Source organism: Echinops telfairi, unplaced genomic scaffold, assembly GCF_000313985.2.
Source record: "Echinops telfairi isolate 266 unplaced genomic scaffold, ASM31398v2 ScPeMD7_7457;HRSCAF=8495, whole genome shotgun sequence".
Taxonomy (NCBI): domain Eukaryota; kingdom Metazoa; phylum Chordata; class Mammalia; order Afrosoricida; family Tenrecidae; genus Echinops; species Echinops telfairi.
Genome location: NW_022111357.1, coordinates 44,887,474 through 44,909,293, shown reverse-complemented (window position 1 = coordinate 44,909,293; position 21,820 = coordinate 44,887,474). Strand labels below are relative to the sequence as shown.

The window sequence follows — 21,820 nt, the reverse complement described above, 5'->3', positions numbered from 1 at the left end:
GTCTGTTCCCATTAAGTTTGGGGCCCAAACCACTGCCAGGGATTCTCTAGGGAATAGCTGCAATTACCTCATTGAGGGTTTGCCCCGGGGGACAGGCTCACAGCTGACTGTTTGCTTCTGAATAAAGGACTACTGGTAGACAGGACTGGACTCAGGGACAGAGGGCTCCCTCTAGTGACTGACAAGGGCCACACACCATTTTCGGTCAAAGAAGGTCTGTCTGGGACACCCCAGCCCCATCCTGGCAGAGAAGACTTGGGTCTTGTTTCCTGTGGTGGAAGCACTTCATCTTCAGAAACTCCTGTGTCCCAGATCCACCACCATCCCGCCAGTATCCTTGGGCTCCTTTTCAGCCTTAGGGCCTACCAACTCCTCTGGGATGTCCCTGGCCTTTGCCACCTCTCTCTCTCAATGTCAAGTTGGGGGGCCCTTCCAGAGCAGTTGGCCTAGGACCCACCCTGGCCACACACCCTGAAGGCCACTCAAATCTCCTGGACCCATTTCACATGAACAAAGGATTCTGGGACTAAGGTGACCCTGGTGAACAGCTGGCTCTGGTGATGTACATTCGGCGGCCAAGTGACAGTCCAGACTTGGAATTCACCGCCAGCCATGAAAAGCACTGCAAAGCAACTTTTTGCAAAAATGGTGATTTATGCGCTCATACATGTGATGGGTAGACAAGTAGCAAGATGAGCTGGCCTCAGATCAGTTGTGTCCAGGTGCCCCCAGGCCATGTTCTTGGGAAGCTTGTCTTACCCACTTCCTGAGTAAGCTGGGAGTTGATTGGCCAGGCCAGGGTCCCATTCCCACCCGGAGGGAGGGCGGCTTCTCAAAATCCTCCAGGCCTGGGGGAATTTCTGCTGGAGATAGAATTGAGGCCAGGCAGGCAGATGCCCGGATGCCCACCCCAGGCCATACAAGTGGTCCTGGTGAAGACAGGTAGGACCAGAGGACCCAGTGCCAGGCCCAACATCCCAGTGTCAATGTGAGGCTGGGCCCCACCACACCCAGGCCTGCTTGTCTAGAGCTGTGATGATGGGCACGCCATGCTGGCTTCTCACGCCTGTTTGGAGGAGACCTGCCGGACCAGGATAGTTGTGGGCATGCCAGGGATGTGGACGGGGGACAGGGATGACTGTACTCGGGGCAGCTAAGAGCCCGGGAGCTGTGCGGGTGTCTTGAGAGGCAGTCATGGCTTCAGCCGGGCCCAGAGCTCTGGGCAGGAGTGCGGAGAAACAGAACACGTTAGTTTCCCATCTTCATCTCAGTCCATGCTGGGGTGGCAGTCCTGGGGCTGGGTGAGGGGCTGAGCTGGAGGGTCAGAGGGTCCAGGTGTGAATCTGAGCACTTTCAATGACCCTGGGACCACTGTCTCACCACTTGGAGTCTTCATTTTCTCACTGGGAAATGGAAATGTGTCGAAGGTTCTTGCGAGTGGACAAGCAGATAGTTACGACAGACAATGCTGTGGACAGGTAGGGGTAGAAGGCTCTGAGCTGGAGAAGCTGGGGAGCAATTCTGGGCTGTGGTGCAGGGGAGGCACGTTGGCTGAGGGCAAGCCGTGAGTATTGGTATGGCTGCAGTGCAGAGGGGCAGTGTCCAGAGCAGAGGATGTGACCAAGGAGTGGGCCCAGGGCTGAGAGGCAACAAAGCGGGACACAATAGCCCATGATGTCATCAGACCAACACCCATCCTATAGGATCCCTCCCCGCTCTCACGCCCAGAGTTAAGCCTAAATTAAGCCAGAGTTCAGTGCTCAGCAATTGTGGAGACTAAGCTTGGGGGGGCTCCAGTGAATGGTGCCTCACTCCCTGATTACTCAAAAACTGATTCATCAAGTGTGTAGTCAGAGCTCACAGACGCTATGTGTGAGCTCCACGTCTTCTCGACTCTGGGGGCCAGAGTGAGACCACCAGATGACCCGCCCAGCTGAAGCTGGCCTCCACTGGACTTGTAAGGCAGGGCTTCTGTGAGCCACCGGAATCAGGCATGTTTTGCCACACAGCAATCACTGCTGGGCACAAACCACACCAATATCCACCACAGCTGCTCATCCACAAGCCCAGCTGCTCACAGGGGAAACCTCGGTGGAATGAGTGCTTGGTGCGGGTCTTCTAACCAGTCACTGTAACTCCCACCAAACGACTGGGTGGGATCATCCGGATGAGGTGTGAGACTCTGACAAGTTTCGCCATACGGCCAGTATAGAGCGAGCCATCCCAGAAGCAGCATCAGAGATCCCATGGCCGGCGAGAAAGTAGAAGCAGGAGGGTCTGAGATTCCAGCATGGAAATACGGCAGAGGGGCGGCACAGAGACCAGGAGATGGCCAGGGGGAATCAACGGGTGTCCCTTGGACCTTCAGCAGCACTAAAGGAGCTTTGAAGCACTTGCCTGTGCGGGGCAGAAGCGCATGGGCCAGAGGGAGCCGCGTCTGCCGGCATGGCTAAGAGGCACTGCAGAGAGCAGGACTGTGTCCTTCCTGTTTTCTGATCCTGACGTGTAACCTGGTCACTTCCGGAATCACGCGTATTTTGAGTTGTGTGTGGCGACTACAAGAGACGATGGAACTCGGCAGAGAAGCAGTGCCACGACAGGTTCAAGAAGGCTGGAGAGTGGAGACCCAGCTGACCGCTGCCCCACAGCAATCAACCTTGGGCAGATGTGGAGCTGGACTCTCCTTGTGTAGCCAGAAGTCAGGGGTGGCTTCCTCTGCCTCCTCAAAAGCACAACCTGAGAGCGGGAGGTGCTTGCCCAGCACCACACAGTGGCAGCCAGGTTTTGTCTCCCAGCCTTGGGTCATGTTATTAGGAGAGACCAGTCCCTGGAGAAGGACATCCCGTTTTGGTCCAGCAGATGGTCAGTGAAGAGGAAGAACCTCAACGAGGTGGACTGACAGTGGCTGCAACAGCAATGGGCTCAAACAGCCTCCAATTGAGGATGGCAGTGCAGGGCTGGGCACACAGGGCTGCCACCAGTGGGAACCCACCTGAGGGCACCTAGGGACACACCTGTGGGTGGAATCCTGGTGGGCCAGGGGGTTTTCTTGGTTCTGAGGCCAGAGCACTGTAAGCTAGTCTCTCCTAAGCTATGAAAGGGGACTAGATGTTGGCAGAACAGGGAAAAGAGGCACCAGCGGGGGGGCTGCCTACCAGCCAAGGACGGAGACCACAAGGCCATGAGCCTGGCCAGGCTGTCTAGCCTCAGGAAGCAGCATCGAGGCGTTCTGTCTCAAAGACCCGAGGCTTGCGATTGAGGTCACAGCAGCACTGGATTCCGGCCCTGGGCAAGTGCTGCCCCCTGCCTGGCTGAGGACTCCGTGTGTGGATAACGGCCAGACTGTGGCAGGATGGGGGAACGTGGGCTCCCCTCTTAGTCCTGGGGGACAGGAGAGGATCTGGGACCAGGACAGGCCCATGTGCAGAAGTGAGGTAAGGAGAGAGGTTGGGAGGTCGAACTGGGATGCTGGCATGAAGGTCTCCTGCCATCTCCCATGGCAACAGTGTCCCCACAATGCCCGCAGAGTCGGCATGGTTATGCAAGCGAGGGTGGGGGTGGGTGGGTTAGTCCAGAGTCGGGAGGCCCCAGCCCTGATCCAGTACTGACCTGGTGGGGGAGGCCAGGCACCTCCAATCTCTCCTGGAATCAGGCTGAGGAGGGTGGGGGTGGTTCCTGGGGGCTGGAATAAAACAGGGCAGGGCCTATCAGGAACCCCTGGGCAGGATGTGGGGCTCCCGCTGGTCCCCAGAGCTGCAGCAGAGCATTTGGGTATTCTTGGTACACGTGACCAGTACTGTCTTTGGGAACCCCCGGAGGCCCGTGGACATTCAGAGAGGAGGTGTGAGGGGGCACCCCGATGTTGTGTATTTGCAACAGCCAACACGAGTAGACACTAAAGTCCCAGCAGGGCCATGAGCGACAGGAACACCAGGCTGAGGCCGGGCTGTGCGAGGACACAGACACTTGCCATGCTGTCCCCGGACCTTCCCCAGAGCTGCCTGAAGCCAAGGCTCTGGTGCAAGGGACCTAATGGTGGCGGGAAGGTGGCTCACCTCCCTTTCGGTTATCCCCGAGGGCACCGCGCTTTCTCAGGTCTCAAGTATCAGACCAGCAACACAGGGACTTTACCACCTGAGGCCTGGCGGGGAGTGGGGCGGGGGGGGGGCAGCCTACGGTGCCCGCACGTGGGTCCTGATGCTCTGGTGCATCCAGATGGGTGTTTATTTGGTCAGTCAGTGTGCCAACAGCGACTCCTGCAGAACTCTCCCACCAAGGCCTGGGGCGCCTTTTGTTTCCAGACAGACCCAGGCCTGCCCCACTGCACCCGCAGCCCGACCGCTGCAGCCTGTCCCAGTCACACCCAGTTCCCCCACGCTCCTCCACCAAGCTGGCTTGTCCGGCTCTGTCCTCACCGTTCCGCCTGAAACCCAGTCCCCGTCGGCTCCCCATCTGTCTCATCCAGGCCTCTGCTCACCTGCCTCTTCTTAGAGGCCTCCACCCCAACCCCATGCTCATCCTTCGCCGACTGTGGGGCTTTTGGTGGTCACGTGTTCACCGGATGTCACTCTTCTCCCCCGCCCCTCGTGCGCACTGCCCTGAGCCCCAGGTCCCCAGTGCCCCGCCAGGGCTCGGTCCAGGACGGAGCTCAGTTCCGGGTACCAAGAGACCAGACTCTCCCATGACAGACACCAAAGGCCAGAGATCGGGAAGGGCAGCTCCTGGTCGATGGTCCTGACGGCGAGGCGGTGGTGCCTGGGACTACCTGTGACCCTGGGCAGCGGAGGCGTTCATGTGGTCCCGGATGTTGATGGCCTGTCTGAGCAGTCCCTCGACGCTGTGGAAGTGGACGCTGCTGTCCACCAGGTTCTTCACGGCGCTGAAACGGGAGAGGGCGGAGTCAGGCGGCGTCTGTGTTCCACTACGAGCCTAAGATGGGCGGCTGAAGCCACCTGGCAGCTCCCTGGAACAAAGGCCCGGCGATCAGCTTCCAGACAGATCACGACTGGGGAAACTGAGGGAGCACTTTGAGACTGGAACGCGTGAGGGGCTGAGTCGGAATCAATCCCATGGCAATGGGTTTGAGGGTACGCTTCGCTTTGTTCTGGAGGGGGTGGAAACAAGATGCCCTGAATGGTGGAAGGGGTTCATGTGCTTGGTTGCTTAACCAGGAGGTCAGAGGTTCGAGTCCCCGCCCCCCACCAAGAAGTGCCACAGAAGAAAGGCCTGGAGACTGCTTCTGAGAAACCAGCCGGGGAAACGGACTGCAGCACAGCGCGACGCTGAGTGCCGGCAGCACCATGACCAGACTCACCACCCCGGCAACTGGTCGCTAACAGCACAAGACCACGCCCATCGATCTATCGATTGTGGCTTCAGGACCTGCTGGCCTGGCCAGAGACCACGGGGTGGGGTCGGCTCAAAGGCTTTAAGGCCCTAGTGGAAGAACCCCATGCTTCTGGTGCTGGTGCTGGGCGGCTCTGCCTCACTCGCCTGCCTTGTGCAGTCAGCTTTCCCAGCATTCCAGTCCCTTCTTCGGTCTAAAGAGCCCTGGGGGCGTCGGGCCGTTAACCGCCATGGTCAGCAGTTCGCAACTCTCAGCCGCTCCTCAGGAGAGAGATGAGGCTTCCTACTCCCATAGAATTGCAGTCTTATCCCCTTGAGGTGCCAACTTCTTGCACCCAGGGGTCTACCCACACCAGCCAGGTTTGGAAGGAGCAGGAACAGCTGTGGGGGAAGGGCAGGCCCAGCCATGCCACCACCCACAAACCTCCACTCAGATGGATGCATATGGCAGGGACTGACTGAGTGGGAGTGATGGGTTCATGGTAGGGAGACCCTGGGGGGCCGGTGGGGTGAGCACTCACCTGCAGGCATACTCCACTGTGTAGATGGCCCCCTGGCTCTGCTCCTCCCACCGCTGCATGTCCGCCTGCAGGGATGGGGTGTGATGAGGCGGCTATGTTGGGGGCACTCATGGGGGCTCTGAAGGCCTCTAGTCCAGGCCTTCCCTCCCTCTTCAGCTGGGGCTTCTGAGCCTCCGCCTCCGGCTTTGTACAGCTGTTCCCTTGGCCTGGCCCACCTCCTTCTCCAACCCCCACCTGTTTACTGGCTGGACCACCTGGGCCTCCTCACTGGAATCTCACTAGAGCCCCACCCCACCCCACCCTGGACCCTCCCGGCCACCCTCCTGCCCTATAGCGGGGTGGAGTGGCCAGGGGCCACAGTGGGTGGTGCTTACTTTGTGCTGGGCCAGCTCCGGCAGAGAGCGGCGTACGTGCTCCTGCAGGCGGTAGAGTGCCACAGAAGGCTCGTTGGCCAGCACGTACACGCTCTCGGTGAACTTGTCTGTGACTGCAGGGAGGGAGAAAGCACAGGGACACAACATCCGCATTACCCTTGGAGCGGAGTGTGGGGTGTGCCATCCTGCCAGCAGTGGGGTAACTGGAGCCCCAGCAGAGGACTGGAGGAGACTGTCACAGCAAGTCCTCCTGTGGTTTCCCCTTCCCAAATCCAAGTGAAATGCACTTGGATGCACCAGCGCGGCCCAGAGCCCTCAGCCCCCAGTTACGACTTCAGGGCATGCCATGGGGCCCAAAGCACCCAGGTGTTCATAGCCCTTACCCACAGCTGGAAACCCTGGGTGGGAGAGGCCAGGTCCAGCCCTCCCAAGCTCCTCTGTGGGATTTCACCTGAAGAGGAGCTTGTTCTACCTCCTCCTACCTTCCCAGCGATGGAGAGCTCCTGGCAAATGAATTATACAGAATCCTCAGGGTCTGCTTCGAAAAATGGCAATGTCCAGCCAGCCAGCATTCACCAGCCCGCCCGGTCCCACCCTTTCCCCAACTGTGATCAGACCATGCTGGTGCCACGAAATGAAGTCCAGATCATCACCCCTGCGCAGTACTCCACTACTTCCACTGGCCCTGGGCCTGTTATACCCAACCTGAGTGCCAGCCAGCCTCTTCCCCAGTCTCCCTACTTCCCCTCCCACGCCAAGGGTGCCACCTCCACGCAGCAAAATGAGCTCCTGACAACACACCAGATAGGTCCTGCCTTTGCTGGAAACCTCATCCTATAGCTCCCAACGATCAGAAAAGAAATATACATTGAGCTGCTAACCACAAAACAGTTCAAACGCACCAGCTACTCCGAGGGAGAAAGATGAAACTTTTTGCTCCTGTGAAGACTTAAAGCCTTGGAAACCCGAGGGAGTTCTACTCTCTAAGATGGCAGAGGGTGGGGTCCTTATCATTATCCATAAGGCACTGGATGGCCATCACTGCTGACCTCCTTGCCCTTGTCTCCTTCCACATCAGCCACAATAGCTGTCCCTCAAACACTACCAGCACTGCTCAAAAGGACGCTTTTAAATGATAGCAAGGTCCCTTAATCCGCCCTAAGACAGTAGCCACTAGCCACCGGTGCTTACTGAGCACCTGAAACTGATGGAGCGACTCAATTTTAACTGTGTTGCTGTCAGGCACCATCGAGCCAGCTCCAATGGACCCACAGCAACCACATGCACCACAGAAGGAAACACTGCCCGGTCCTGTACCAGCCTCATGATGGCTCCTATGCCTGAGCCCACTGATGCAGCCGCGGTGTCAAACCATTACACTGAGGACCTTGCTCTTTTGCGCCAGCCCTCCACTTTACCAAGCATGATGTCCTTCTCCAGACACTGGTCTCTCCTGACAGCATGTCCAACGCATGTAAGACCAAGTGTTGCCATCTTCGCCTCTAAGGAGCACTCCGGCCTTACGTCTTCCAATACAGATCGGTTTCTCCTTTTAACACTACCATGGTACTTTCAATATTCTTCTCCAGCACCACAATTCAAGTGCATCTATTTAATTTAAACTTGAACACATTTATGTGGCCAGTGGGAGATGGTATTTGCACAACTCCAAACAGTTCTCCACCCCAGGGCCTTTGTACCTGCTGTTCCCTCCTATGAGACACTTTCTGCCAGCCCTACTGGCTCCTCTTTATCCCTCAGGTCTCAGCTCCAAGAGATCCCTCCCAGGAGAGGCCCTCCTTGACTACTATGCCTAAAGAGATACTCCCTCCACTCTACTTGGCCTCAAGATCTTACATTCATTTCTATTCTGTGTATTTGCAAAAGCGATATGCTTCACGTGGGCAGGGACATCTCAGCCACAGCTTTCTCCTCTGTAAAAAGGGAGTGGCAAGAGTGGTCCCTCCAATAGTTCATGTTCTTGTCCAGTAACGCGTGTGCTTTAGACTCAAAGGAGACTGCGTGTGGATCTGCCCAGCTAACCATTGTGAAGACCCTCTTTTCTTTGTTTCAAAAACGAGGTGAGTGATCGACAGGTTTAAGTGGGAATCATATAGACTTCTGCTTTCTAAACAATCAGCAATAATTAACAATAAAAATAAAGACATGCAAAAAAATAAAAAAGACATGCATAGCTTACAAGTAAATTAAGGTAACTTACAAATTATTACTATGTGACTTGTAAACGTTGGGTAATCCGAGCACATACAAATGCGTAAACGTATAAACAAATTAAGCAAGAAAAGTAGCAATTTCACGCGCACTTTCCCATGCTTTGCAAATATCAAGTCGGTGAATTCTTACAAGACCCTGAGTAGTCTATTACTCTCTCCAGTTGACAGGTGTCAAAGCTGAGATACGGCGACTACTCAACGCGCCCATTGCCCCGCAGGCGCCCCTCCCACCCTTTCTCTGAGCGTGATCCCCACGCAGCCTCCTCTGTCCCGCCCGGGTCCCCGCACCACCTTTCTTCCCCTTGAGTTGCATCTCAGGTTCCTCCATCGCGTCCGCAGCCAAGTGAACCACAAACAGGAACCGGAAGTCGGGAGACGGGAACGTCGGCCTTAGTCGTCCCTCGCTGAAACCGGACACCGCGCAGGTCCAGTTCCGGTACCGTCGACGGGCTTCCTCCCTTCTCCGTCTCCTGAGGCAGGAGAGGAGCTGTGAGTGAGAAGAAGAGGAGACACGTTGTGGGTGGGTGGGGAGGAAGGGCAGACCCCTCGAACCTTAAGGAGGAACGCCCAGGCAGGAGGGCCAAGCGCCTCCTTTCCAGAACTCTCTTTCCTTGTGCAGAAGGGTTGGGGGCTGGGGGACACTGCACACACTATCCGACGCGGGCCGTGAGGTCGCTCTTGGGGCCCCTGCCGATACCAACCCCCTACACGTTTCCGGAGCCGCCTGGCCTGCAGGGGGTCATTCTTAGGGGCGCCGATAAAGGGTGCGTTGCTCCTTTAAGTCCTGGAGGCTCCGCCCACTTCTACCCTCCCGCCCAGTTGGGAAAGACTCCGCCCATCCTTCCAAAGTGAAGCCGGGGGGCGGGCTCCAAATCGAAAACCTCGGAGCCGAGCAGGATTTGACCGCGCAGGCTCAGTGAGATCCTCGGAGTCCCACGAGGCCCCGCCCACTCTTCCAGGCCGCAGGCGGCTAGAGCGCGCAGGCGCAACTGCAATCCTGGGGCGGGGGGTGGGGTGTCCCAGCAGAAGCCACGCCCCTTCCCCGAGATTTAAAGGGCCACAACCAGCTTCTGAAGCGCGAGGTTTTCCGCACTTTTGGGAGGCGGAGGTGCGCAGGCGCAGTGGGCCAGTTCTCGGGTGGGGGTAGTAGTCGCGTATCAAGTTGCTCTGTCCCGGCAGAAGCAGCCAGGTGCTGTGGGTCCGGCTTTTTCTCCTTGCATCAAGTGAAGGAGAAAAGTTTCTGAATTGAGCCCCCAAGTTTTGGGGGACCCTGGCTTGCGGTGCGGGGGGACAGAGGAGGCTCGTGGGGAGGTAAGTTTGCTTCCTCGATCAGGAAGGAAAGCGTGGGTGGGAGTAGGGTCAATCACATCGTTGTTAAGTCCTCGCTCGTGCCGGAGACCACTGGAGAACCCCCACCGCGAGCATTCCCTAAGCGCTGCCCGCGACTCGGCTGACTTTTTAGGCCTCGTTTCCCCATTTTATTGGCGAGGAAGCTGAAGCACAGAGGGCTTAAGGCGTGGATTCGGATTCTGTGCTTGGCAGGCGAGGTAATGCAACCCACAGTTTCACCCTTGTGTGCTGGGATTAGTATGGGGGAAGGGCACCCAAAGTAATTGGTCTCAGCCAGGCAATTAACCCGAACCTCAGTGTGTCTACCTTCGCAATGCAGGCTGGGTGTTGAGGTCTGTACCACATTCCCTAACTTCGTCCAGTCGACTGACTCAGAGCGACCCTCAAGGACAGAGCTGAACTGCCCCTTTGATTCGCAAGGCCATAATCTTTGCAGGATCAGAAAGCCTCATCATTTTCTCTAAGAGCAGCTTGTGGGTTCGAACTAAGGTCCTTGCAGTTAGCAACCCAACTAGCAATCTATCCCATGTCTCATCTCTCCTCTCTGCTACCCCAGCTTCCTGCATGGAGCCTGCTCAGCCAGCAGATGACCTCAGCCCAGCTCAGCTGCCTCCTGCCCTAGAGCCCGGGGACCCAGAAGACTCCAGGGATGAGAGCCCTGACAGCTCAGACACCGTGGTCCTTAGCCTCTTCCCCTGCACCCCGGAGCCTGGGAACCCTGATGTGGACACTGGGGTCCCCTCACCTCAGGGTAAGAGTCCTCCACTGGGTCCAACCCTCTGTGACTGATGTGCTTGCTATTGATAGGACTTGGTGGCAGCAACAGCACCTGTCTTTGCACCTGGGACATGTCCCAGCCGAGGGCTTCTTCACTGGCCGGTGTAACAAGTTCACTTTTTAAATCATGGTAAACTACCAAACCCATACTGATTGCCGAGTTGATGCCAACTCATAGTGATGTTACAGGGCAGGGTACAGGGACCCCTGTGAGTTGCTAAGACTCACTTTGTAGGAGTAGAAAACCCCATCCTTCTCCTGAGGTGGACTGGTGGTTTCGAACTGCTCACCTGGTGCTCAACTCCTAGCCACTACACCACCAGACTGTACAACTTTTAAAGTGAACATCCCAGTAACAATACTGTGCAGCCACCCACCCCCATCTAGATTCCAGAACATTTTCATCACCCCAGAATGGTATCCTGTGTGTGCTAGCACTCACCCGGGCCCCTGGCAGCCACCAATCCATTTCCGGTCCCTGCATTTGCCTGGCTGAACATTTCATGAAGGACTTTAGTGGTGCCATGGTTTAAGGGCTGAGCTGCTGTCATGCCTGCAATTCACACCCACTCTTGGCTTCCAGAAAGATGAGGCCGCCTGCTCCTGTAAAGATTGTCTTAGAAGCCCTGAGGAGCAGGGCTTCTCTGTCCTGTAGGGTCGCTAAGTCGCAGCTGGCAGCATGGCAGTGGGTTTGAGTGGCTGGTGGCCCTTTCGTCTGAGTGGAACCATACACCATGTGACCTTTTCTGTCAGCCTCGCACTCGGGGAGCTGTAATTCTGGAGGCCCGTCCATCGTGTTGCATTGCACATACCAGAACTTGGCTCTTCGTGGTCAAATCTCAGGGTCCCGTTGTTGGGGTGGGCCGCTTCCTGCTTATTTCTCCCTTTATTGATAGGCTTTTGGGTTGTTTCCATCTCTTGACTATTATGTGTAATACTGCCACAAAGATTTGTCTGAACACCTGTCTGCAATTCTTTTGGGTAGAGAATGAGGTGTAGAATTGCTGGGTCATCGGTCTAAATGGTCTACATTTAGCTGAGGGGCCAAAGATTTGAGTGGAGTCCTAGAACCTAATTCCGCCCACCCCAAGGCCTTTGCACTTGCCGGCCCCACTGCCGTGGCTGCTGCTCCCCTATCCTCTTCCCTGGTCCCTGAGTCTCAATCTCAGCCTCACCTCTCAGGCCCTTCCTGACCACCTCCTGTAAAACAGCCCTTCCCCCTACCTTTCTGTCACCTTACACGGGGTTTTTATTCCTTCTCAGCGCTAGTTCTATGTGCTGTTTTATTGTTTCTCTGCCGGGTTTACCCCCTTGCCCCTGAGAGCAGGCAGGGCCTTTGTCTTGTTCACCTGACACCTTACTTGGCTCAGAGAATATTCCCGCGAATGTGAGAAGGCGGGGCTGGGGCCAGTGAACAGCAAGAGATTTGCAGGCAAGGTCTTTGCTGAAGCCAAAACCCCAGGCAGGGTCCTCCCTACAGCCTGGGGACACTGAGGCCCCTCCTCTCTCTCCCAGCAGGCAGCTCCCTGAAGCACTCCACCACCCTCACCAACCGGCAGCGAGGGAATGAAGTTTCTGCCCTGCCGGCTACCCTGGACTGTGAGTAGGGGCTCAGGCACCCTGGGGGCTCAGCAAGGAGGTCTAAGAGGAGGCCCCTTGGACAGGGGTAAACTGAGGCCCAGGGAGGGGCATGGGACAGGTGAGGATTCCACATCCCCCGCCCCGCCCCTGACAGGGTTTTCTCTTCCTCTGGCCCCCCAGCCCTGTCCATCCACCAGCTCGCAGCCCAGGGGGAGCTGAGCCAGTTGAGGGAACACTTGAGGAAAGGTGTGTGTCCACATGGGGGAGTTGGTGTGTCAAGACCAGTCTGAACGCAAATGTGCCCACCCTTGGGTGCAGGGGTGACCTGGGTGTGTGTTGGTGGGTCCACAGGGGTGCTATGGCTACAGCCCTTCTATCTGTGTGCCTCTTCCCTCATGGTCTCTTGGGGCCTGACTCCCACCCCCCTGCCCCACCCCTCCAGGGGACAACCTAATCAACAAGCCAGATGAACATGGCTTCACCCCTCTCATCTGGGCCTCAGCCTTCGGCGAGATTGGAACTGTCCGCTTCCTGCTGGAGTGGGTGTGTGTGTCTGGGGCTTATGGGCCTGTGGGTAGGGGGCTTGGCTGGACCTGCTGGAGCCTGTAAAACGGGGCTGTGGGGTGGGGGAATCTAGGACTCCTCACTCTCCCATACGCTCCCCTGCTTCTCCCCTCCGCTCTGTGCCCCACTTTTCCTTTACCATCCTCTCATTTCCACCCCCACCCCCACATCCCGCTCTGCCCCCAGGGCGCCGACCCACACATCCTGGCCAAGGAGCGGGAGAGCGCCCTGTCCCTGGCCAGCACAGGAGGCTACACGGACATCGTGGGACTGCTGCTGGAGCGGGACGTGGATATCAACATCTACGACTGGGTGAGGGGCCACTCCCAGGCTCCCAGCCCGCCAGTCTCCTCGCCCGAGTTCCTGCCTCCCGACGTGGGCCAAAGCCCTGCTCTGGCAAGGCAGGCTCGGCCCTGAGCTCCAGTCTGAGGGGAGGCAGCCCAGTTAACAGGCAGCTCAGATGTGGCAGACAGTGCTGGGATGGGTGGTTCGGAGGCAGCTGCAGCGAGCCCCTAGGTGCCCCTCAGGAGAGGGAGAACAAGGAGGCCTTCCTGGAAGCAGGAACGTCACTCCCCACCCTCACAGAGGAGACACAGGTAGACATGTGACAAGTGAGGGCAGAGCCTAAGGAGTCCTGGTCATTGGCAAAAGTTAGAGCCTTATCTCTCCTCCCCAGAACGGAGGAACCCCCCTGCTGTATGCTGTACGGGGGAACCATGTGAAGTGTGTGGAGGCCTTGCTGGGTAAGCGAGACCCAGTACCCCACTTGGGGGACCCCTGGGGGGCAGGCTGATGGGGCTGGGTACTCCAGTTCAGAGCCTCAGGGACCCCGGAGGTGGGGATCCTGGTGGCTGCACTCACTGCCTAAGGCTCAGAGAGGACTGTTACTCAGGGCTGTGGGCAAAGGCAGGCGATGGCTGCATGCTGGGGAGCACCTGGGCCTCTGGAGCCCCATTCTAGGCTCCTGCCCCTTGGTGGGAGTTGGCTTCAACTCTCCCCCCAGATGTGCACCTTGCATCCCCATCGAGTGCCCCACCATCAAGCAGCTCCATCTTGACTCCACACCAGCCCCCGATCCAGTACCCCACCAGCCCCTTCTGTGCCCTCCTCCAGCGCCCCCTCCACAGTGCACCTGACGTGGCCCCTCCTCATCCCACACTCCTCTCAGTAGCTCTCCTTTCTGTCCCCCAACCAGTCACCTTTGGCCCCTGCTAGCATCCCTCTAGTCTCTAGCCTTCAGGCTGCCACCCTCCTCCTCTGCTCTGCCTCTAGCCCGAGGAGCTGATCTCACCACGGAGGCTGACTCTGGCTACACACCCATGGACCTCGCCGTGGCCCTGGGGTATCGCAAAGGTTGGTCTCAGGCACCTGGGCAGTGATGGAATGGAATGCTGTAGGTGGATAATCACCAAGAGGGGTGTATGGGACCCCCTCACCTTTTCATCAAAATCACGACCCGTCATTTTGGCTTGCTAAGAAATAACCTTTAAAGCTTTAAAAACTCGCCAAGGGTGAGAGCATCCTTAAAAGCTCGAGAGAAGGCTTGCACAGTCCAGGTGTAAGCTAGGAAGAGGTGGGATGGAGTCCGCGGAACCACCAGGGCCTGGGGGCTAGAAGACCCCATTGTCCACTCCCTAAGGGGCAGGTGCAGCTGGTGGGGCCTGGAAGCCCCCACCTCAGCTCCTGTCCCTGTCTTTGTCCCCAGTGCAACAGGTGATCGAGAACCACATTCTCAAGCTTTTCCAGAGGGACCTTGTGCCCGCTGACCCCGAGTGATGGCCACCACCTGGGACTCGGACACTCAGGGAACAAACCAGGCAGCCCAGAGCCGGAGCCACCCAGCTGGCTTCAGAGGCAGCTCCAGCTCTCCAGCAGGGGAGATGAGGCTGGACAGTGGTGGGAGGGGGCGGTCTCAAGAGGAACCAATAAAACTTCTTTGCAAAACTCCATGGCTTGGCTGCTTGGTCATGCTCCCCTGGGGGCTTCCTGACAGAGGCAGCCTCACACCTTCTCTCCCAGCACCCGAAGGTGGTAGATGACCACCCGACCAAAGAAGTCAGCCATGTCCTCGAAGGTCACCTTCAGCCGGGCCACCTCAGTGGTTGGCACAGGAAAGGTCTGAGGACAGCAGTCAAGGGAAATCTGCCTCTATTTACCACCCCCCTGGAACTCCCCAGTCCTCCCAGGTCCCAGCCATCAGCCCTGGCTCCCTTACCACCACCATGCTGGGTGGCCTAGGGCCCTGAGCCTCAAGCAAAACCGGCCCCATTTTGCAGAGGAAGCTGCGAGAATGTAAGCCTTGTGCTTGGGCCACTTCCCAGTCTGAGGTGCAGATTGCCTCCCACCTCACCAGCAGCCTCCCCACCCACCACCTCACAGGATATCTGAAGGGAGTTGTTGTCCTCAGGGTAGAAGTCCACAATCTTGCAAAGCGCCTCGCTGCCCTGTGAGCCTGCATCACAGAAAAAGGCACACGGTGGGCCTAGGTAGGAGGCCCTCCAGGGCCCGCACCCCAGGGCCTTCAGTACCTTCCAGGCGGCCCCGGCGACTTGAGAAGCCCCCCTGGAACTGGATCTGCAGCTGGGAGATGCGGACGCACTGGGGGAACTCAAGCGTCACCCACTGGCAGGGGCCCTAGAAGCAGATGGGGAAACAGGCTGGAGACCACCCCCCTAGCCTCTGCACCAACTTGGTCACACAGCCCCCAGGGTCAGATTCAGACTGGGTTGAGGATCCAGGGAGCTGCTTCACCTGGTCTGAGTTCCAGCAGGTCTCCTCCTCCTGGTCGAACAGGTGTTTCTTCCCAAACTGCCGGGCGTTGCGATTCAGCACGGAGCTCACCCTGAAGAGGGCACCAGAGGCAGGGCTCCAAGAACTGCCCACGTAGGGACTCGGACCCCACCCACCCCCAGTCGAGGGCGCGCCCCAGACTCACCTGCTCACGGTCTCTGGACAAACCAAAGAGTGGGACATCTTGGCTTCGCCAGCCTGCGCAGGGCTCAAAAGTCAAGGTGCTCACCTGTGACCTGAGTCCAGACCGCCACTTCCGCCTGCCCACCCCTCTGATGCCAAATGTCTCCGTTATCACCACCCCCTTGGCCGAGAAAATTGGGTACACTGTCAATGCCCAGGGCCAGGGTCTTTCCACACCGGGTGCAAAGATGGAAAACCCTTTTCCCACGGCTTTGGGACGCGGTCACCCCTTCTCCTGGAACTACAGTCCTGCGGAAGCACCGAGACACAAAAGCTGGAAGCCGGAGGCGCGTGGACGCTGCGCAGGCGCAGTGAGACGCGCGGCTCCGCCCCGCCGCCGTTTCTAGGGGCAGGCTCTTACCTGGCCCCGCCCTCCCACGGCCTCCTCTTAAAGGGCCCACGTAGTGATTCCTGGAGCTGCTGTAAGGACCTCTGTGCTGTAATTGGTTTCGCTTTGGTCTGCTACCTCGAGGAGATAGATGAGGCTCTTTACAGCCTCGGGAACCCTAGGGAGCAGTTCTGAGCTGCCTTAATAGAGTCGCCATGAGCTGGAAAGGATTCGATGGCAGTATTTCTTGGCTTGCAGCTGGAAAATGAAGACCAATACCAAAAGGCACTAGTGCCCACTACATGCAGAAGAAACTAGTGGATGTTTCTTGGTGGCCCATACGGCACACTGGTTTTGCTGTTTGAGAGATTTCCTACAATGGGTTCTGCCTAATTAGGGAAATCTGCCAAATTCATTTGCATACTGCTAAATGCAGCCTTCAGGAGACCTGGTAGTGTAGTGGGTTACACATCGACCTGCTTACCCTCAAGGTCAGCAGTTTGAAACCACCAGCCCCTCCTGGGGAGACAGACAAGCCTTTCCACTCCCATAAAGAGTTAAGGTTTCAAAAACCCACAGGAGGATTGCTAAGGGTCACTGTCCACTCCACGGCAGTGAGTTGGATTTTGTTTGGAATGCAGCCTGCTATCGGCTATACCTCACTGCCTTCCAGAGACCAAAGGAGTGCTGAGGACGAGGCCACCATGCTGGAGTACAAGGAATCCTCCCTGGGACAGAAGAGACCCAGCCTCCAATTCTGTCTTTCCTACTAATGCTGCCTGGATCACCACGGAAGCCTTCTTGGGGGAGGGGGAATATGAAATGGGTTTTGAAGGATGAACAGAAGTCCACCAAGCCAGATCCCACAAATTCTAGGACACCGGCTACTACACATTTGGTTCAGTGGTTCACTAAACATCTTCTGCCACCTAGCCATGCTTTGTGCCAGTCCTTTACATCCCTGGGATGCATGGCGATGGGGGTAGTGGGAGTCCTCAGCCCCAGGCCAGTGCCTGATGAGCCCACAATCTGGAGAAGACAAAACTAGATACAGACATTCCTAGCCCTAAGAGGTTAGGGCTGGAACAGAGGGGGAAATGGAAGTGAGGCAAGGGGCCTGGGGGGACTCTACCTGGAGGGAGGGCTTCCTGGAAGCAGCAGCTGCCCAATGGCTTGCTGGGTCCTTTTGGTGTTGGTCTTCATTTTCCTGCAGCAAAGCCAGGAAATACTGTCATCGGTCCTCCCCTAATGGCAGGAGTTAGTCCGGGTGAGAGCACTGAGACTGTTCCAGGCAGAAACAAGCAAGGGTCTACATGGGTGAGAGACCATGAATCAGAATGAGATGTGTGGAGCCAGATCCCGCTGGGCCCGGAGGAGCCGTGGAAGGTGCTTGAGGAAGGCGGGACACCTTCCGATCTGCATGAATGGAGGGGGTCTGAGACAGCGCAGCCTCTAACCGGAGGCTGCAGTTCCTGGCTTCAATTGAATGACCAGGACCCAGCCCCTTCTTTCAAGGGCTGGGGAAAGCCGATCTCGGCATCCAACCAATGTCTGCCCCAACCCACCCTTGGGGAGGGGGCTGCCTGGGAAAGTGGGTCCCCAGCGGAAGGCCCTGCTCCATCTCACCCTGCTGCCAGGACTTCCTGCATCCGACATGGGGTGGTGCCATCCAGACCTGACTAACCTGGTGCCAGGGCTGGCACTGGGATGGCAATACATGTATCCCTCCCCCTGCCCCCAGAGGCAGCTAGAAGAGCGTGAACCCTGGAGGGGCCAGATCTGGTTCCAGTCCTAGTTCAGCCACTGGATGCCTTCATGGTCTTGGACAAGCGTCTGGACCTCTCTGGGCCTCAGTTTCATTATCTGTAGAGTGGGGGCAGTTCTCTTTACAGGATTGTCCCAGGATTCCATGCAGGGGCTTTTCTGGAAGACACACAACAGCTGGGGTGATGCTTGCTGAGAGATTGCTGGGGTAGCCCTTTGGGATCACTTTTGTTTCCACTCACTAGCTCATGGACCCCGCAGTGGCAAGGATTCAGGGACCAGGCCAAAGTCCCAGTGAGGGTATGCAGGGCCCCCACAGCCCTCTCCACCACTCCCAGCCTTGGCAAGGGGCCCCCTCAGCACTGGGAGGAGGCCAGCTCCGGACCCTCTTCCTGCCTCCTCACCCCCCTTGGCTCCCAGGCATGAAAGAGCCTCCTGTTTCTCCAGGGAATTAAGGACTCCAGGCTCCCAGCGGGGCAGCCAGAAGTGACTCATTCATTTGCCTGGATGGATGAGGAGCCAAGCCACCCTCCCCCTCCTGTACCATGGACATGGGGAGCTCCAGAAGGGTCAGCAGAGGCTCTTCTGTTTCATGGGGGTGGGTAGGGACTGAGGCACTGCGGAATAAAGTCACATGGTCAAGGTCGTCACCTGGGAGAGACTGGGATTCGAACTCCAGTCTGATTCAAGGATTCCCTCTGCTAGGTTGAGCTTTATACTTTTCTGGGAGAGAAATAGAGGCTCAGAGAGGACCAGCCACTTGCTGGAAGCCAGACAACAAGTTTGGGTAGCGAGGATGCTCCAGTCAGCTGATTCGGGGGCAGGCTACCACTGTCCCTGTACCTAACCTCTTCAAGCTGGGGGGGGAGGGGGCACGGGAAAGGCTCTTGGAAATCTTCAAGCCTGTTTCCCCCCTGGGGGTGGGGGTGATCATTGCCCCGTGGTCTCAGTCTCAGTGAAGGAGTATGGGGAAGGCTGTGACAGTTCCCCAGCTTAAAGTAAACAGTTTGGGGAGATGGCCCTGGCTGCAGGCAAGGTGATTCTGTGGACATGGGGGTGATACATGAGTGTGAGGTGTGTGACAGGTCGGTGGAGTGTTGCTGCGTGTGGTGCGGCTGTGCTATGCTTATGTGACTGGGAGTGACCACGTGATGGACACTGGGTGTCCACGGGCCGAGGTTGTGTGGGAGTACCCTACAGATAGGGCCACACTGTCACCATGGCTATGAGAGAGCAGCGTGGTGTCTGGGGGTGGCGAGTGTGGTTGGTGAGGGAAGTGTGAGTGTGGAGGGACTTGTGCTCACAGTTTCAGGGTTGCTTGTGTGCAGGGCCATGCCTGTGTCTGGATGCAGATGTATGTGAAGCCTACATGCCGTTGCGGTGTGACTAGGCGTGTGACTGAGTGTCGGTGCTTGTGAATGACATTGTGTGTGACAGATGTGAATGTAGATGAGCGTGTCAGAGGCCCTCAGAGCCACACTGTCCACCCTGAGACCCAGCTTTCCTTCAGTTCTGGCCACCAACCCCTTCCCCCATCGCCTCCCCTGCAGCCGCTCCTAGCAGAGGCCCCAGTGCAGGGAACACGGTAGAGATCAAGGGCTAGTGGGGGGAGGACTGGGCAAATCCCAGTGTCTATAAATAGTTCTTTGAACCCAGCAGATTCCCAGGCTGGTCCCCGCTATTCAAGCCCCCGGCAACAGCCCGCCCTGGGCCCCCAGCCAGAGCCTCGGAGCCCAGCCCTGGCGCCAGCCTTGGCAGGAAGGGGGGCAGCTGTTTCTGTGGTCGCAGACAGGGTGGGGGGTGCTGTCACCTCACAAGTGCTTCTCCCCCAGAGCCTCAGTTTCCCCAGTCAGAAAATGGGCTGTGGACTGACTGTGCAGCTCATTCTCCCAACAGACCCTCTGAGGGGAGAATGCTTCCTGATCCATATTTTACACGGAAAACCGAGGCTCAGCGAGGTCAGTGGCTCACCCAGAGACACACTGCTACGAGGGGCAGAAGGGTTTGAACCCTGGGCTTGTAGAGGCTGAGCCATTGGGTTCCGACACACAGCTACACAATTACACACAGCTACACAACCATGCACACTCACACAACCACACAGCCACACAGCTACCTACCCTTACAACCACACACAAACACACAAGGTCACAATCATGCCCATTCACCCAGCCACACATATCCCACAACCTCACCACCACAAAACCCTACAGTCACCCATAACCACACAGCTACACCCGTTACCCCAACACACGTCCCAGAGCCACGCTCAGTCACACGACCTCACAAACCCATGCACTCAAGCAGTCAATAACCACAGTTAGCATGTCACCTCCCCCTCCCACCAGCCACAGTCAGGGGGCTACTGTGACCTGTGTCCAGGTGTTTTGTTTTTTTATTGTTATTAGGTCGCGCTCAATTTCACAGCACATTCAGTTCACCACCTGAGCTGTCGGGAAGGGCAGGCTTCAGCGGCAGTTAGTACATTTCACAATGACATGCCAGCCATGACCTTTGCCTAGTTCCAGAGCATTCACATCACTCCGAGAGGAAACTCGGGGCTCGTTAACAGTCATCTCCCTCCTTGCTCCCCTAGACCCACTTCCTGTCTCTGTGGATGGGCCTGTACGGGAACATGACGCACATGCAGAATTGTGCAGTCGGTTGGTGGCCTTTCCTTGGGCCTTCTCTCCCTGACCATCCTGTTTGGTGGGCTCGTCCATCTTGTAGCGCGCACGTGTGTGCGGGTTAGCCCTTCGTTCCTTGTTATTAACTGTTGTAAAATACATAGGGAATGCCACATTTGCCTATCCAGCACTTTCCGCGTGTCTAATTCAGGGAGCTCAGTTGCCTCAGCCCTGTTGTGCGGCAGCCCCCAGTGCCCTCTGCCAACGGCTCCCTCCTCATACACAGCAATGCTTTGCTTCTCGAACAATTCCTACCCTGCCCCACCCTCCTCTCCCCAATACACTTCCCTGCTTTTGAGGGTAGAGGTGTGGACCTCCACTTGTCTACCTTTTGGGCATGCTAACAGGATGAAGGCATGCACAAGATGCTAAGTTTGGGCTACCACTGGGTGGAAACAGCTCTTGGGAGTGGCAGACTCTGCGGGCCTCTTACCAGCTGGGTGACAGGGGTGTCCCTACCGGCACCCTCTGGGAACCTCTTCAACCCTGCGAGTGTCTGAACCGACTGTCATCCAGTCCAAGCGACTCACAGGGCGACCCCATGTGTGTCCAAATGGCACTGTGCTCCGGAGCGTGTCCGATGGCTGATTCTGCAGAAGTAGCTCACCAGGGCTTGTTTCTGCGGCACCGCTGCATGAACGAGAACCTTCAACCTTCCCAGTCAGCAGCCTAGTGCAGCCGCTGTTCGCACAACCCAGGGGAATTGTCCTGAGCTATAAACCGGGGGGTGGGGGGAGCAAAAGGGAATCGCAGCCTAAACTCCTGGGAGCGTGAGCCCTGAAGTGCCCGCAGGCCAACGTCCAAGGGCCGTTCTGCCCTTTCTTCTGTGTGACCTTGGGAAGCCACTTGGCCTCCCCAGCCTCAGTTTCCCCACCTGTAAAATGGCCCTATCCCGAACCTGCCGGGGACGATGAGCGCTGCTCCTAGCGCAGATGGGATGGGGGAAACCAGACCCGGCCTCCCTCCGGGTGGGGTGAGTGGTTGGAGGGGGCATTTTGAGCAGCGGAGCCCCCTTCTTCGCAGCGCCGCGAACGCCGGGCGGGCGGGGGGCGCATGCGCAGCACAGCCCCGCAGCCCCTTTATAAGCCGCTGAGGCGGCGCTGGGGCGAGCGGAGCGCAGGGCTCGGAGCTGGACCCTGCGCCGAGCGAGCGGAGCCCAGCGTCCTTTGTGCGGGCGGTAGCCCCGGGGATGAACCCGAGCTAGGAACCAGGTGGGGCTCCCCGTGGGGCATGGGGACCCCGGGATGGGAGACCGCCCTCTGGATTGGGGAGGAGGCCTGGGATCAAGGGAAAGCTCCTGGGCTGGGGAGGGGGCTAGCGG

The 21,820-nt window shown here is 57.6% G+C and overlaps 4 protein-coding genes across 7 annotated transcripts in view; 2 read left to right on the top strand and 2 right to left on the bottom strand.

The window, feature by feature from the left end:
• Positions 1 to 299: 299 nt before the first annotated feature.
• On the bottom strand, positions 300 to 9,242 carry BORCS8 (BLOC-1 related complex subunit 8). The gene is made up of 7 exons (XM_004705241.2): positions 9,177 to 9,242; positions 8,767 to 8,962; positions 6,242 to 6,354; positions 5,868 to 5,932; positions 4,766 to 4,879; positions 3,610 to 3,682; positions 300 to 1,403 (listed from the first exon to the last, which is right to left on the bottom strand). Exons 2-6 carry the CDS (start codon positions 8,801 to 8,803, stop codon positions 3,649 to 3,651), a joined length of 363 nt encoding a protein of 120 aa, XP_004705298.1. The 5' UTR covers positions 8,804 to 8,962; positions 9,177 to 9,242; the 3' UTR covers positions 300 to 1,403; positions 3,610 to 3,648.
• On the top strand, positions 8,900 to 14,694 carry RFXANK (regulatory factor X associated ankyrin containing protein). 4 transcript variants are annotated; one of them, XM_045298872.1, is made up of 10 exons: positions 9,594 to 9,786; positions 9,938 to 10,022; positions 10,382 to 10,576; positions 12,118 to 12,201; positions 12,364 to 12,429; positions 12,626 to 12,726; positions 12,934 to 13,059; positions 13,424 to 13,490; positions 14,020 to 14,100; positions 14,453 to 14,694. In XM_045298872.1, exons 3-10 carry the CDS (start codon positions 10,390 to 10,392, stop codon positions 14,521 to 14,523), a joined length of 783 nt encoding a protein of 260 aa, XP_045154807.1. In that variant the 5' UTR covers positions 9,594 to 9,786; positions 9,938 to 10,022; positions 10,382 to 10,389; the 3' UTR covers positions 14,524 to 14,694. The 4 variants fall into 4 exon arrangements, with proteins under 4 accessions (XP_045154808.1, XP_045154807.1, XP_030743832.1 ...); XM_045298873.1 differs by lacking the exons at positions 9,594 to 9,786; positions 9,938 to 10,022 and adding an exon at positions 8,900 to 8,964; XM_030887972.2 differs by lacking the exon at positions 9,938 to 10,022 and having other exon boundaries at positions 9,595 to 9,786; positions 12,121 to 12,201.
• Positions 14,210 to 15,982, bottom strand: LOC101658028 (nuclear receptor 2C2 associated protein). The gene is made up of 5 exons (XM_045298874.1): positions 15,683 to 15,982; positions 15,499 to 15,589; positions 15,276 to 15,381; positions 15,132 to 15,199; positions 14,210 to 14,865 (listed from the first exon to the last, which is right to left on the bottom strand). The coding sequence occupies exons 1-5, from the start codon at positions 15,718 to 15,720 to the stop codon at positions 14,749 to 14,751; spliced, it is 420 nt and encodes a 139-aa protein (XP_045154809.1). The 5' UTR covers positions 15,721 to 15,982; the 3' UTR covers positions 14,210 to 14,748.
• Positions 15,983 to 21,617: 5,635 nt separating this feature from the next.
• NCAN (neurocan) overlaps positions 21,618 to 21,820 on the top strand; it is a 27,421-nt gene continuing 27,218 nt past the window's right edge. The window contains exon 1 of the mRNA XM_045299144.1: positions 21,618 to 21,710. The gene's annotated coding sequence lies outside the window, so the exon portion shown is untranslated. The remainder of the gene's footprint in view (positions 21,711 to 21,820) is intronic.